Here is a 17,636-nt window from a genome sequence, read left to right as displayed (position 1 = left end):
AGCCATTCTTATTCAATCTGCAGCATCTTCGTTGATTCTTAACTGCCCTATAAAATGGATGAAGTCACTTAATTGTGACATGCTACTATTTTGTCACGCCAAACTCCTTCATAACAATTTTAAACCACCAGGAGGTAGAAGGTTTCGGACCTGGTAGTCCTCAACATTGATCTAGGCTACGAAGTTATATGCCATGAGTTGAAACATGGGCAACCCTCCTTGCGAGTATCACTTACTGTCCTCCATGTTGAGAGAAGCACTGGCTTTAGTACAGTGACAGAATGTTACCTTCAGTGTTCCTCTATAAAAGTTGTTCCTCACCTTCAATGTTCCTCTCTAAAAGTTGTTCAATTGTTCAGTAGACTGTGAATGCAGCAACCAGGGAGTTAGCCAACTCAAAGGAGAAACCTGTTCAGCCTCATCCTTACTGACCTATCTGTGGCAGTCTGAAATTTTCAAGACAATAATGATGAAAACAAAATCTTCACGTCAAGGACACTCTTGGTCATGTTATGTGGCACCATCTGTGCACTAAATGGGATACGTCTGGAACTGATCTGGTAACTTGAAACTATGCACCTATGAGGCACTGTATACCGTCACAGCAGTGAAAGTGTATTCCACCACAATTGGTACCGATGCCTCAATATACCCCTCACTCTACCATTATGATTAACCCTGAAGAGTGCAGATGAGCACAACAAGAGCAGAGGCAGACATAGCTAAAAATGAGGCACTAATCTGGTGAAAATACAGCACAAGAAACATTCTGTCTCATTGTATTTTACAGCAATGCGGACCAACTATTGCTCTGAGCAGGAAGTTTTTAAACGGCCTGAAAACTGACGGCATGTTAACAAAACATTATATAATATCAAATTCCAGCTCCGCGGCTATGTGTGCAGGAGCATTTCAGTTATTGTGCGAACATGCACCTGCGCAGCTTAGACGGAACGGTGAATGCAAGTATGCTAAACAACAGTCTGTAATAGATTGCCCTAAATGAATCCACAATCAAGTAATCACATCAAAGCTCTGCAGACCTGCTATATTTAGTTGTAATAATTAGGTAGACAATTAAACCAATAAATGGAAGGAGGTCTCACTAGCTCTCCATTTTCCTTTAGAGTATCTAGACAACCACAAAACATATATCAGGTTGCTGTTTAGCAATTACAGTTCATTATTCAACACCATCATATAATCAGTATCAAGCTTCAAAACCTCCATCTCCACCTCTCTCTCATATTGGATCCTCAACTTCTTTTTTAGAGTCTACAGTCAGTGTGAATGGAAATTAACATCTCCTCCTTGCTGACAGTCAATACACGTGTACCTCAAGAATACATGCTTTGCCCACTGCTCTGAATACATGACTGTGTGGCTAAGTACAACTCAAACACCATCTATATATTCACCAATTAAACCACTGTTGTCAGTAGAAACTCAGATAGCAACAAGAAAACGTACATGAGTGAGATAGATCAGCTGGCAGGGTGGTGCGTGCAAAAATAACCTCACATTCAATGCTAGCAAGACCAAAAAATTGATTGCAGACTTCAGGAAGGGGAAATTGGGAGAACACATAGTCTCATTGAGGAGTCAACAGCAGAAAGGGCAAGCAGCTTCAAGTTTCTAGGTGTCAGTATCTCCAAAGATATATCCTGGACCCATTATTGATGCAATCACATAGAGGGCAGCTGCTCTGCTTTGTTAGGTGTTTGAGGAGATTCAGTATATCACCAAAGACTCATAGAAATTGCTATAGACAGACGGTGGAGAGTACATAATTATTTGGCTATAAGAACAGGTCAAAGGCTGACTATCATGCAGTGAGTGGCTCAAGTCCCTAAGGCCTTTTCATGATCTACTAGGAGCAAGTCAGGAATATGTTGGAATATACTCCATTTCCAATAGCATTCAGTCATCTCAACCCCATCCAAGAAAAGAGCAATCCATTTGACATAAAACAAAATTAGAGCAGGAGTAGGTAACTTGGCCTCTCAAGCCTGCTCCACGATTTAATATTATCTGAGCTGATCAGTCTCGCACGTTAATTCTTCTTTTATGTCACAGCCCTCAATTCCTCAATCTTTCAAACACTGATTTACTTCCTCTTTAAAGATCTCCAATTACTTAGCTTCCACAACAACCCAAGGTAGAGAATTACAGAGATTCACCATCCTCCAATCCAGTTCCGTGTTAAATTATTGCCTCCACACCAACCTCCACCTTCATTTCATAAGTCCTTTGGCCCAATATAGCCAACAAAATCACCTATTTACACTTAATCGCTTTTTATTCTCTCATTATTGCCATCAATGTCTCAATGTCCTTTTCTTAACTATCCCATTGTGCTTCTGTCAAGGCGTAATTTCTTTAACTGCTTATAATAGGATGTGAAAGGTCATGAAACTGAAAATAATAACTTTTCTTCTCTCTCCGCAGATGCTTCCTGACTAGCTAAGTATTTCCAGCACTTCATGTTTGAATTTCATTCTTCAGCTGTCTGCAGATTTTACATTCCAAGTTCTGAAAAAAACTGGCATGATTTGTTTAAATCAGTTGAGAAACAGGTTCACAACAGGTTTCTGGGTCTTCATTAGAAAGATTAATATGGGTAACATATTCACCTTGATCAAGTTACAGGCTACTCAAGTTTCATGTACCTGCTGCAATAATGCAGGTTTAAAAAAACAAAGCATACACAGACACTAATGTCTCTTTCTTCAGCAAGCTTTAAAATGTGAGCAGCAATTATAATAATGAAATGTGAAAATACTTCTGATCAAGACAACAGAGAAACCTAGAATGTTTCGACGCTCCTTTCCTCTCCCTCTCCCCATCCCTAATACAAAAACAGAAAATGCTAGGTACATGTATAGCAAGTTTATCAGGCAGACATCAAATTTATCAGATAAAATTATTGTATGAATAAAAATTAAAAATAATTGAATGTAGATGAAAGCAACATCTAAAAATGAATGCTACAAACTAACATTTACCTGGTACCATAATCCACAACGACCCACTCTTTAGCTGTTCCAGTGATTGCATCATGATGTTGGAATAGACCAAGATTGCGCCGTGCTTCTACCAGCAACTTATAATCTTCAGCTGAAGGGAACACTGTCATTTTATTAGACTTCTTAGCACTTGTCAGCGCTAAAGAATAAAGGATTTCTGCAGCTCTATATAGGAAATACAAAATATACTTTGTAAACACAAGAGTTTCTGATGATGCTGGAAATCCAAAGTAACAAACACAAAATGCTGGAGGAACACAGCATGTCAGGCAGCATCCATGGAAAGGAATAAACAGTTGATATTTCAGGGAGAGACTCTTCATCAGAACTTGACGAAGAATCTTGGCCGAAAACATCGACTGCTTATTCCCATAAAGAGAAATCCTCATTCATAATTAGCTTATATAATTAGCAACTTGGTGGTGTTGGACTGGCAGATTTTCTGAATTATTAGATGTAATTCTACTAATACCCTAATACACTTCTAACTTAACTAGTTTACAATATATTACAATCAATTTTGTCCTGTGAACCTGAGAGGTTAAAAGGCAGTTGCAATTGGGCCCCAGTGAGTTGAAAAGGAGCATTGTAACTGGGATCCTGGAGAGTTTAAAAGGAAAATTGAAATTGAGCCCTGATTAATTTGAAGGGAATGCATGAACCACAAGTCCCAATGAATTGAAAGGGAATGCAGAAAACGGGTCCTGGTAACTTGAAGGGAACACCGTAACATGTGAGTTGAAAAGGAGTGTGGTACACATCATCTGGTGAGCCACACGCCAAATGACTGGATTTCTGTATAGCTGGATAGCAGGTTAGCAGAGTTTTATGGGTACAGTGGAAAGGTAGATCCTGCTGATATCCATAATCTAACCAATACTAACAGAGTTTAAGGCTCTGACTGAACTAATCTACAAATAAATAAAACCATATTGATGGCACACGTCCAATATACTTTAATTAAAATAGTTTACAATGACGGTGTTCACATTTGTCATTTATTTCTTTGTATAAGAGAGACTGTAAATATATTGAATAGAATTACATTCAACCACAAAACTCTTTTAGGTCTGTACTGAAATTAAATGGTTGAGGAATTGGTATGGGAACTACCTTTTGCAATATTAAAAAAATTCATTTATTAAGCACATTGCTGAAAAGCCAACATTGATTGCCCAAATTAGCAACTGAATGGTTTGCAAGGCCATTTCAAAGGACATTTAGGTGTCAACCATATCAATGAATCCAGTCACGAGGCCAGATTGAGTAAGAATGGCAAATTTCCTCCCTCAGATGAGATTTCACAACAATTTTTGGGGTGCCACAGTAGCACAACAGTTAGCATAACAGTTAGCATGACGCTATTATAGATCGGGGCTGGAGTTCTGAGTTCAATTCCACCGTCTTCTGTAAAAAGATTGTTTTCCCTTCCTGTGAAGCGCATGGGTTTCCTCTGGCATCTTCCCGTAATCCAAAGCCATACTGGTTAGAAGGTTAATTGGTCATTGTAAATTGCCCTGTGATTAGGCGTGGATTAAATCTGTGGGTTCCTGGGCAGCATGGCTTGGTGGGCCGCAAGGGCTGTATCTCAGTATAAAATAAATAAACAACAGTAACTATAGTGGAGATTTTGTGGTCATCATTATTGATAAAAATTATGAGAGCGCATGTATTTCAACCAAAGGGTGTAGTGATTTTTTTGTTTGTTAATCTTGCCTCTCTCTTGTTAAATCTCCACCCTTAAAGTTCAAACATTAATGTTATTTAATGAGATGGGATTACAAATAGCCATTTGTTCAAACTCTATAAATGAAGATGACATCTCTAGAAAGTAGATCAATCTTGTTTTGATCAGCTATTGGTTTATTATGCGTTGAAATATTCACATCAGCAAATATAAAGCAAGCTGTTTGGAAAGTTCCTTCCTCAGGTAGTAATTTGTTTTGTCCAATATGTAATGTGTGTTCTCTTTTCTTAAAAGTGTATTTCACTCATCTTGGTTGAGAGAACTTAGATGACAGATAAAAGAACATGGCTTTGAAATATAAATATGGAACAGAGGAAACAAAGTTAAAACTGGCCCTTTATGAAATTGAGAAAGTAATCATGGGAAAGAGAGAAATTGCAAGAATTTTAAGTATTTTTTGGATCGGTCTTTAAGACATAAAAATAGATAATCATGGGGCAATAGGAAGAGAGGAATTTCAACCTACATTCCTTGGATTCTGGAAAGATTTCAGAGAATTGGAAAACCTCAAATTTAATATTGTTATTCAAGAAAAGAGGGAGACACCAAGTAGAAACTTGGGCCAATTTAGTCAATCTTATGCTATTGGGAAAATGCATTATTGAGGAGGTAATAGCACATCATTTAGAAAATTATGAGACAATCAAGCAGTATTCGCATACATTTATGAAAGGAAATTTATGTTTGACAAAATTGCTAGATGTCCTTGAGGATGTAACTGAACTGGATAGATGCAAGGAAATCAATGGATGCAGTACAGTGGATTCTTTTCATAGAAAATTGGTAGTAATATACTGGCTTGGATAAGGAACATCCTTTGACATCGAGGTGGTTGGGGTTGCACTTCTAATAACAGTCCATATTGCAACTTTGTGTTACCAATTGAAACAAATAAAAATGTTGTGATGAACTTACACTTTCCCCAATTATACTCCTGCCAATTTCTTGGCCACTTACTTGACTATCTATACATTTACTCTTCTAATTCCCACTGACTATTGGAGGCCTATATAATGGAGCTTACCCTAATATTTAAGCCATCTCCTATCGTAGTTGGCTAGACATGAATCCAATTACAAATATATGCTGACCATCCCGAATTAATGTCTCTCTGATGGCTGATTAGTGCACCACTGTCATCAAGATGTCTGCCCTACAGTTAGATGAGTATATCCCTTTCTGCATCTTTAAACAATTGTATATAAGCAGACTTCCAGTGCTCCAACATCAAGCATAGAGCAAACAGCATGGAAAATTCGTCAAACTGGATGTACTACTTTTCTTGCTTCACTGGGACGTATTTTATTCCAGAGGATTTATTCACGAATAAACTTTTACTGTTAGTATGCATTTTTTCTTTTTAATGATCATTTCTAATAATGCCACCTTTTTCCTCAAGATCAGTGCTGATATCATGTGGATTTCAACTAAAATTCCAGTTTCACAATTCAGACACACCCAGCTTCTGACATGTTTAAACTATCCAGTGTAACACAAAGTATTATTTGTGTCTCATCTTGAGATCCATGCCTAACTACATGTATTGGCATATGGATCTCTCTCTTTCTTTGTCAGAAAATAACTAATCACTCTCATTTTATAGCTGTCAAGGTCTCTATACAACCATTTTCCTTTCCTTTTCCCTCAACTGTTTTACATGTCCAGGGATAACTCCAAACTATCCATCGCATGCCTCTTTAATTATCCATCTTGCTTCCATTCTGACCAATCTGTCTGTGACCTTCTAGTACACTAAGCTCAACATATTTCTTACAAAATAACAGCTAAAAGTATAGAAAATTGCAAAGAATATAAAGCAATATAATCACAACAAAAGGTGGTGATTCAAAGAGAGAAAATTAGCTAAGGATAAAGAGCTAAAACATTAATCATATCACTCTAATCAGTCCCTGTATAGCATCTGCATACTCACAAAACATTTAATGATCGCCTAAACAGTTAAGGGAAGAACCAGTCATGTTGTTGTCAATTCCAGAGAGAAAAGCAAAATCAAAGTTAACTGCATATATACACAATTCATAACTTCTTAACAAATTTTGGATTAATTTACCTCAAATGCGATTCTAAAACTCTGTCCAGTCGCTTATAGAAAGGTCGGGAGGTAAAATATCCACTCCAATAATGATCATCTCTGTCAGCATAGGTAAAAAAGTCCCCACTCAATACAGGAAATGGTGATGGTGAATTTCCCGAACCAGCAGCTTTATTGAGAGCATCAAAGTAGTCTGATAATGTTCCAAATTGAGCCTAGAAACAATGATCAAAATCAAGTTAGCAAATTCAAGAAACATCTTTAATATATATTTATATACATGGGTCAAAAATGCTTTTTCTGAGCTTCAAATGATCACTTGAGTTAATCTTAGTATACAAGTATACAGAACTACTGATTATATCGTGGTGCACTCAGATGTAGCACCTTCTACAGGTTCTACAAAGGTGTAATTGTCTTTTTTCAAAATATTTGTTTGTGATTGCAAGATCCAGCTGAATATTAAGAACTTAAAATATAGCATATCTAACCCATCAGTGAGTTGCTCATTGGTGAAGAACCTGAAGGCACTGGACTTGGTGTGGACCGTGATGCTGCCTACAATAGAGAGGTGTCAGTGCGCAAAGGAGGTGTGCAGTCTAACAGCAAGTAATTGTCTTAGTCTCTTTTCTTGAGACCACAAGACCCTGTTGGACATTGGTGTGTGGAACACTGCAAGTCCAATACATTGGTTTAATGGTGAACGGTGGAGCTGGATGGTTTTGGTCATAACAAAGACCCAGCCTCAAATCGCAGTATTGTCTATTTGCAGCTGCCCGGGGGGGGGGGGGGGGGGGGGAGGAGGGGGGGCTAGCACTGGAGTTGGGCGCTCCACCAGACTGCCAGAGGTGGTGGGGCATGGTGTCCATGTTCGAGTCGGTGCTGCCCCCAGTGTTCACTTCACAGAAGACAAGCTATAATGTGTTTGACTGCAGACTGCTGCAACATTCATGGACTCAGGGACTTGAACTTTTTTTTGTGTGACTGTATTTTACTGCCATCTTATCTGTGCTTGCTATCTTATATGAACGATATGTGCCTTGTGCTGTATAGAAACAGAATAAGGTTAAAAATCACCAAATATGTCATAAACTTTACTAACGCTGGCAGGGGAATGGGAACAGTGATAGGGCTGAAGATGGGGCAATTGGGAAACAAGTCAATTCAATATGTCGTGAGACTATGAGGAAGGACAGGCAGATTATAGGGCAAAATGGTAGTCAGTGGAATGAATTGAAATGTAACATGGGGCAAAATCAAAAAGGGTGATGAATACAGGACTGCAAGTATTATATTTGAATGCATACAGTATATGGAATAAAATAGATGATCTTGCAGCGTAGTTAGAGATTAACAGACATGATGTTGCGGGCATTACTAAGTCATGGCTGAAAGAAGATCATAGTTGAGAGCTTAACATCCAAGGGTACATCTTGTATTGAAAGGACAGGCAGGCAGGCAGAGTATTGGGGTGGCTATGTTGGTAAAAAAAAACAAAATCAAATCCTTAGAAACAAATAACATAGGATTAGAATGTATAAAATCTTGGGGGTAGAGTTAAGAAACTGCAAGAGTAAAAAGGCCCTGATGAGAGTCATATACAGACCCACACACACTTGCCAGGATATGGAATATAAATTTCAATGGGAAATAAATAAGGGCTTTTACAATAGTAAATTTGGGATTCTAATAAGCAGGTAGAGTGAGAAAATCAGTCTGTGCATTTTTTTAGAGCAGCTTGTGGTTCAGTCCACTAGGGGAAAGGAAATTATGGATTGGGAATTGTATAATGAACCAGATTTGATTTGGGAGCTTTAGGTGAAGGAACACTTAGGAGACAGTGATCATAATATTATGAAATTCACCCTGCAGTTTGAAAGGGAGATGATAAAGTCAGATGTATCAGTATTCCACTGGAGTAAAGGAAATTACAGCGGCATGAGCGAGGAGCTGGTCAAAGTTGATTAGAAAGGGACACTAGCAGGGATGACGACAGAAGTGTCTGGAGTTTCTGGGAGCAATTCAGAAGGATAGATACATTCCAACAATAAAGAAGAATCCTAAAGGGAGGATGAGGCAACCATGGGTGACAAGGGAAGTCAAAGAAAGCATAAAAGCAAAAGAGAGAGCAAATAATACAGCAAAATTAGAAAGTTAGAGGATTGGATGACTTTTAAAAAGCAACAGAAGACAACTATAAAAACAAAAAGATGACAAAAGATGAAATAATGGTAAGCTAGCCAATAATATCAAAGAGAATACCATAAGTTTTTTCAGATATATAAAGAGTAAAAGAGAGGCGAGAGTGAATATTGGGCTGCTGGAAAATAACACTGTAGAGGTAGTAATGGGGTCAAAGAAATTGCAGATGAACTTAACAAGTATTTTGCGTCAGTCTTCATTGTGGAAGACTCTAGCAGTATGCCAGAAATTCAATAGTGACAAGGGCAAAAATGAGTCTATTACTATGAGAAAGTGTTTGGAAAGCTGAAAGGTCTGAAGGTAGATAAATCACTTGGACCAGATGGACTACACCCCAGATTTCCAAAAGAGGTAGCTGAAGAGACTGTGGAGGCATAAGTAATTATCTTTCAATAATCACTAGATTCTGCAATGGTTCCGATGGACAGGAAAATTGCAAAAGTCCTTAAACGGAAATATTACTTGACAAATCTGTTGGAAATCTTTGAGGAAATAACAAGCAGGATAGACAAGGAAAGTCAATAGATGTTGCCTACTTGGATTTTCAGAAGGTCCTAGGCAAGTTGCCACACCATGAGGCTGCTTACATGACATTACAGGAAAAGACACTAGTGTGGATAGAAGATTAGCTGACTGACATGAGGCAAAGAGTTGGAATAAAGGGGCCTATTCTAGTTGGCTGCCAGTGACTTGTGGTGTTCCACAGTAGTTGGCATCCATTTTGCTTCTTCTCACATTATATGTCAATGATTTGGTTGACAGAATTGATAGCTTTGGGCAAAGTTTGCAGACGATGCAAAGATAGCTGGAGAGGCAGGTAGTGTTAAGAAAGCAGGGAGTCTGCAGAAGGACGGACAGATTGATAGAATGGGCAAAGAAGTGGCATATGAGATATATTGTGGGGAAGTGTATGGTCATGCACTTTGGAAGAAGGAATAAAGGCAAAGACTATTGTCTGAATGGGGAGAAAATTACAAAAATCAGAGGTGCAAAGGGACTTGGGAGTCCTTGTGCGGGATTCCCTAAAGGTTAACTCTCAGGTTGAGTCAGTGGTAAGGAAGGCAAATGCAATGTTAACATTTTTTTCAGGAGGACTAGAATATAAGGATGTGATTCTGATGTTTTGTAAGGCATTTGGTCAGACCGCACATAATAAAAGATATTTTGGTATTGGTGAGGGTCCAGAAAAGGTTCACAAGAATGATTCCAGAAATGAAAGGGTTAATATATGAGGGCCTGTACTCACTGGAGTTTAGAAGAATGCAGGGGCATCTCATTGAAACCTAATGAATATTAAAAGGTCTAGAGTGGCTATAGAGAGGATCTTTCCTTCTGTGGGTTTGTCTAGGACCAGAGGGGCGTCCATTTAGAACAGAGGTAAAAAGGACTTTCTCTAGCCAGTGTGTGATGAACTAATTGTCACGGATGGCCACATTATTGAGTTTATTTAGAGTGGAGGTTGATAGGGTCTTGGTTCATCAGGTTGTCAAAGGTTACGAGAAGAAGGCAGGATAATGGGCTTGCGAGGGACAATAAATCATTCATGATGGGATGGCAGAGCAGACTCGATGGACCAAGTGGCCTAATTCTGCTCCTATGTATAATGGACTTATGATCTTAAAAGTTTCAATTCACAAATTAAATGAACAATTAGAAAAAACTGATGTCATGCTGGTGTTGGAAAATCTGATAGGGACCAGAGAAAGTGCCATTGCCTGGGATGAAGACTAAGACAAAGCAAAGACACAGAGGCACAGTTAATAGAAGAAAGGCTCAATACCTTGTTGAGCTTTAAATTAATTGAGATACCAACATAAGGATATAAAGTGAAAGACTATGAGGATTAATCATTCAGGATCAAACAGAAAAAGAAACAAGAAAAAACATTGTACAACTGCCTTCAGCAGAGATGGCAGTGTGTGCTTTTTTAAAGTAGCTCACCAACTCCCTTTAGGGGAAATTATGGATGAATAATAAATCTTTCTGGCCAGTAAAATGCACAGAAATTTAAAACATAAGGAGTTATAGTGTCTTAGCTAGAAAATAGTTCTCTCTGCACTAACTATCAACTCCTCATGTACACTAATCCTTTGGACAATTAACTTACCAACCTGCATATCTTTGGAATGTGGAAAGAAACTGCAGTATTCAGAGAAAAGCCATGTGGTAACAGAGAGAGTGTGCAAACTCCACATGGACAAAGTCCGGATTGAACCTAGATGTCCAGTGCTGTGAGACGGAGCTCATCACTGAACCACACAAAGGGAATCTTAATATTTCAAAGAAATAATTTTAAGACATGGTGATATTTCAGTTTGCATGTAATTATTTGTGTGTTTTTAAACTGGGAATTAAAAAGTGAAACAATGGAAGGTGGAAAAATTTGTCCTTTAATTAAAAAAGAACTGCAAGGACAAGCTAGCGAACAACAGATTGGTCAGCATGATATTAGTAGTGATAAAGTTACTGGAGGGTATTCTTAGCAACAGGGTCTACCAACATGAGAATTAATTAGGGATAATCAGCATGGATTTGTGCATGGGAAATCATATCTCATGAATTTCATTGATTTTTTTAAAACAGATAAAGAAGAGGATTGATGAAGGCAGGCTAATGGCATTATCCACGTGACTTTTAAAAGGCGCTGCATGCTATGATAGTTTTGAAGATTAGATCACACAGGATCAAGGCTGAGCTGGACAATTGGATACAAAATTACAAACATGAGGAAGTCTGCAGATGCTGAAAATCCAAAGCAACACACAAAATGCTGGAGGAACTCAACAGGTCAGCCAGTATCTATGGAAAAGAGTAAACAGTTGACGTTTCAGGCACAGACCCCTCTTCAGGATACAAAATTAGCATGGTGGAAGAAGTCGGAGGGTGTTAAGGGAGGGTTGCTTTCCAATTTGGAAGCCTGTAACCAGTGGTGTGCTTTAAGGGTTGGGGCTGGAACCTTGTTGTTTGTCATCTATGTCAATGATTTGAATAAGAATGCGGTTGGTATGTTTAGTAAATCTGCAACTGACATCAGTGGTAAGAATACAATGGACATGAGAGATCATCTAAGACAGGGGTGTCAAACTCATTTTAGGTCACGGGCCGGATTGAGCAAAATGCAGCTTCATGCGGGCCGGATCAGTCGGACGCGTGCGAACGCAGCTTTGGTTGCCTCTGTTTTTTCAGCCTGCTCTCATGTGTCTCAGTCTCTGCTATAACTACAAAGTGTTTCACTTTACAAATTCCGTTTCTTATGAAGAAGACTGCAGAGCAAGACTGCCGAATAAACACTAAAAACCCTGAAAACCTGGTACCTGAATAAACTCAGCATTAGCCATATCATACGCCATAGGCGCTTCGATTACTGGGGCCAGCTTTAATAGTAATTAGATATTATCTCGCGGGCCAAAGATAATTCCACCGGGGGCCGGATTTGGCCCGCGGGCCTTGAGTTTGACATATATGATCTAAGATAACAATGGAATCTAGATCAATTGGGGAAGTGGGCCAAAGAATATCAGACAGAATTAACTCAGGCAAGTGCAAGGTGGTGTACTTTGGTACAAAGTATAGGGAGGAGGACCCTGGAGATGCTGCAGACCAGAGAGGCCCAAGAGTACAGGTACATAGTTCACTGAAAGTGGAGCCGCAGGTAGACAGGGTTTTGGCACATTTGCATTCATTAGTCAGTATGCTGAGTAAGGAGTTTGGGTGTCATTTTACAACTGTACAAGTCTTTGGTGCACAACACAGAGTATTGTGTGCAATCCTGGTCGCCTAGCTATAGGAAGGATGTTAATAAACTGAAAATGATGCAGGATAGATTTACAGAATGCTATTGGACTGAAGAGCTTATTAGAAGGAGAGGGCGAATAGTCTGGAATTTCTTCCCTTGGAGAGTAAGAGGCTGAAGATGATCTCATAGACATAAATAAAATCTTGAGGGGCATATATAAGGTGAACGATTACAGTATTTTTCCCAGGGTAGGGAAATGTAAAACTAGAGAGCTTAGGTTTAATGTAAGACGGGAAAAACTTAGAAGGGACCTGAGAGTAACTTTTTCACTCAGAGAGTGGTGGGCATATGGAACGTTGCCAGAGGCAGATATAGTTATAATGTTTAAAAGATACTTAGATAGGAAAGGTTTACAGAGTTGATATGAGACAAATACAGGAAAATTGAATTAACTCAGTTCGAGAACTTGGTCTGCATAGATGAGTTGGGCTGAATGGCCTGTTTCTTTACTCTGTCACCCAATGACTCCAAAACTGAAAAACCTGAAGATGCTGGAAATCTAAAATTTAAAAAAATGCTGTAAGTATTCTGTAAGTTATACTACATCTTTGGAAAAAGAAACAGAATCAATGTTTCTGGTTGAAGACCCTTCATTGGAACTTGGAAGGAGATAAAAGTTTATTCAGCTGCAGGACGGATGGGAGAAGGGTGAATTTTCTGATGGGGTGAAACTGAATGACCATGGGAATAAGCTGCAAATAAGGTTATCTGGTAAATAGGTGAATGGGAAGATACATCAAAGAACATGAACAAAATAATTAATATGAAATATAAACTTCAGGTGCTAGAAATCTAAAAGAAAACATAAAATTCTGGAAATATTCAACACATCAGGCTGCATCCCATGGCCTAAAGTAATGAATATTTCCAATAGTATGGTTTTTAAATCATAGACAAAAGGCAGTAAGAATTGCAAAATGTAGAGCAGGAAGACATGCCAGAGAGATCAGGCTGCCCCATCTTCCATTCTTGGAGGGGATAAAAAGAGGAAAAAACAAATAAATTGAGCCAATATCATAGATGGGTAGTTAATACAGATAGGTAAGTTACATGAACCCAGAAGGCTACAACGTGCCCAGATGGAAGATGAAGTGCTGTTCCCCAGCTTGCCTTGGCCCTCAATGTATCAATGCAGGCAGCCTCAGAGCTGTAGGTCAGAGTGGGAGCTTGATGAAGAATTAAAGTGGTAAGCAATGGGAAGCTCAGTGTCGTTATTGTGAACTGAATACATGTACTCTGCAAAGATCTCACCCAATCTGTGTATAGTTCTCCAACGTAGCAAAGACTACATTGCCAACAGTGAATGCAGTGCCTTAGATTGGAAAAAGTACACGCTGTTTCACCTTCCAGCCCAGCAACCTGCACCACCCAGACCCACCTATTTAACACTAGCTTAATCACAGGACATTTTGTAATGACCAATTAGCCTACTAACCATTATGTATTTGGACCTGGAGGAAACCCACACATTCACAGGGAGAATGTATAAACTTCTTACAGACAGCACCAGAATTGAACTCCCAACCCAGAACACCTGAGCTGTAATAGTGTTGTGCTAGCCACTATACTAATGGATAATCTACAAACAAATTAACATTTTCAAATTTCAGGTACCTGCTCCCTCCCATCCCTTTTCCACACTCTTTCTGATATACCTAGTTCCTCCTACACTAATATCCCCTCCCCCCAACCTGTACACTCACTTTCTTCCCCTCTCCACCACTTCATCTGCCTATCACCCACACTCTCCTTCCAATGGGCCACATCTTCAGCGCTCCCTTCTGCCATCCTGGCTGCACTTCCTTTCCTATCAGATTCCAACATCTGCAACCCTTTGTTGTTTTCACTCATCATCTCCCAGCCTCTGTCACTATTTCTGCCCCTCTACCAACTGCCAATCGCCTGTCCTTGCCAGCATTTGACCCACCTCTTCCCCCCCCCCACCCATTAATAACGACATCTTTCCTTTACTCTTTTAGACCATATGAAGGGTCTGAGCTCTTGACTGTCTATTTCTTCCTACCGATGCTGCTGGACCTGCTGGATTCCTCCAGCAATTTGTTTTTTAGCACCTTGCTCAATTAAAATTCTAAATTTGTTTTTGCTTCCTGGCTTCCTCCTCATTATGTATTTGACTGCTCAGCTTATTTGAATACACCATAAACCCCGATTACTTGTGGTCCACTTAAACTAATACTTAGTCTCAAAGCGAGTCAAGAAAGACACAGGAAGGCGTCCGCTCCTGCACCAACAGGCGGTGCTCCTTGCACCATCTGCAACCGTATCTGCGCTTCGGACTCCGGCCTCAGAAATCATATGCGTGCCCACAGACATTGACTACGCAACACATTCATCTTCCTCGGACTTCGAGAGACTACTACTTAACTTAGTCTCGATCAACAGAAACTCAACATAACATCGCAATAACAAAGGTTTTGAAATTGTCATATGATACAGAAAATGCTGTAAGTACTTAGCCATCCTCTCTGATCAGAAAAACAAAGTTAACATTTCAGAAAATTTATTTCTATTTTCCCTTATGCCCCTTCTAAATTCATCTCATCTATCAAACTCTAGTTCTGCATCACCAGGTATATCAAATTGGTAACTGCCCCTCTTCCTTTTGTGATTCTTATGCCAGCTGATGTTGTTGGATGATCCCCTCTCACTGGAAACTATACAATAAATTTCAACAACTATTATTAACATTCCTTAACCTCATTTCTACACTTCCGTTCTGGGGATAAACAAAGCTGCCTTACATCCAGTTTCACTTTTGGCACAAAATTTATGAACATGTTTTCCATCTCACAAATGATAATTTGCATAACTTTTTTCAAAAGTAAATACAGTAGAAACAAAAAATCATATTACAACTCCTAGAACCTGCAATAGTTTATTCAATAAGCATATATTTTGCAACACACATTTTTAAAAGGATTTTAAAAATGCACTATGGCCATAGATGTTCCCTGGCCTGCTGAGTTCCTTCAACATTTTGTGTGCTGTTGCTTGGATGCAGATTTTCTTTTGTTTAGAGAGCTAAATCTATTTACCTCAGAGATCCATGCAACCCATGGAAATTTAATTAAGGTATTTTAAAAGCAAAGAATAAAATTATGAATATAAAACAGTTAATTAGAGGATTTAATTACTGACCTGATTGCTGAATAAAGTTAAGCATAAAAAGGCTTTTCTTTTTCACAGGTACACATTCACTTTTGGAAGCCCAGTTCAGGCAGTAGGATGGATTCACTAAAAGTGCTGATAAGGGAACTTGGGTATTACCCTACCAATGGCTGATACAACTCCTTAAAAATGTAAATAATAGTCTGCCTCAGCAGTCATTGAAGCTGCCTCATTATGATAGTGGAAGAAAAGGAATAGATCTCACTGTTTGAAACTCCTTAACGAGCAGCCAAAAACAGAAAATGCCAGGCTTCAAATTATTATCCCATTTCTTGTGCAAGCAGGTTCTTAGATCTGGGGCCATAAAGATAAGAAGAAAATAACTGTCAAGTGAGCTGTTTTATGCCTTGATGTGTTGATTCCACATATCCACTTCATACCAGGACGACTTTGAAAATGTTAAACTGAAGTCTAAAGAATTAATGGTAACAACCAATTTCTGACGTATTCACATTTTCTAATTAGAGTTTATCTCTCAACTTTGTATCATGGCTTTTTATAAACATTGTTTAAGATTCTCCTTGAGCATATTGTGGTGAACTACATATACCTGTCTGGACACGCCCCCCCGCTGACTGCTCCTGTGGCTCCTCCCACTGACCGTGGCTCCTCCCACAGACCCCGGTATAAAGGCGATTGGAGCCATAGACCCTTCCTCAGTCTCCAGGATGTCGTGTGGTGGTCACTTGCTGCTTGTTCTTTCTTCCAGCCAATAAAAGCCTATATCTCGCCTCACGTCTCCGAGAGTTATTGATGGTGCATCACATATATAGTTACTATTTCAGCTATCTGGGCTAACAAAGTCATCTTAGTCTTAGAACAATGTTCAAAGTAAATTTATTATCAAAATACATATGTGTACAACCCTGAGATTAGTTTTCTTGTAGGCAATCACAGCAAATACAAAAAACAATTGAGTAAATGAAAGACTACATCCAGGACAGACAAATAACCAAAGTGCAAACAACAACTGTGCATGTTGCATAACTGTAGTTAATATGCACTGCTTTCTAGGATTTACCATACCTTAACATGGAGCTCTGGATGAGAATTCATATAATCAAACAGCTTCTGATAATTTTGAAACTGTTGGTCCCATTCTGACAATTGATCATAGCGAAAATCATCCCCCAGAGGAGCCAAGAGCACTTTGGTTCTGAAAAGTTTGGACTTTTTTCTATATTGATCTAAGAGGAGTTTGGCTCTTCAAAAACAAAATTAAAACATTTGATATATTAATCATTAAAGCAATAGAATTATATTTAGTTTTGCAGCAAAAATACAAAGGAAGCAACCACTGAACACTTAGCACCTTATCATTTACAATGAATTTCTTTTTACGGTACAGAGCATCATTGCATAGATGAGTACTCAAACAGGAAAAGACCACAAACAAAAATGAGCTGAATAATCACCTGTTTTTGATGAAGAATAGGATTGAAGGGAGATATCAGAAAGTGGAAGGGATGGAAAAGTGATAGGAGAGCAGAGTGGTGGGTGGCTGGCAGGGAGGGAGAGAGAGGCAGTGAGAGAGAGACAGACAAACAGAGACAGAGAGAGAGAATAAGGGGGGAGGGAGAGAGGTGGGGGTTTGAGGGGGAGAGAGAGGTGGGGTTTGAGGGG

General features: G+C 39.0%; 1 protein-coding gene across 1 annotated transcript in view; it reads right to left on the bottom strand.

Moving 5' to 3' along the window:
• Positions 1-17,636, bottom strand: part of man2a1 (mannosidase, alpha, class 2A, member 1) — a 111,549-nt gene that overhangs the window by 58,696 nt on the left and 35,217 nt on the right. The window contains exons 8-10 of the mRNA XM_073068199.1: positions 17,040-17,217; positions 6,845-7,041; positions 3,006-3,191 (exon numbers count right to left, since the gene is read on the bottom strand). Of these exons, the coding sequence (XP_072924300.1) occupies positions 3,006-3,191; positions 6,845-7,041; positions 17,040-17,217 (561 nt within the window). The remainder of the gene's footprint in view (positions 1-3,005; positions 3,192-6,844; positions 7,042-17,039; positions 17,218-17,636) is intronic.

Source organism: Hemitrygon akajei, chromosome 2 (genome assembly GCF_048418815.1).
Source record: "Hemitrygon akajei chromosome 2, sHemAka1.3, whole genome shotgun sequence".
Classification (NCBI taxonomy): domain Eukaryota; kingdom Metazoa; phylum Chordata; class Chondrichthyes; order Myliobatiformes; family Dasyatidae; genus Hemitrygon; species Hemitrygon akajei.
The sequence above is the reverse complement of the archived record's forward strand: the minus strand, read 5'-3'. Positions and strand labels throughout refer to the sequence as shown.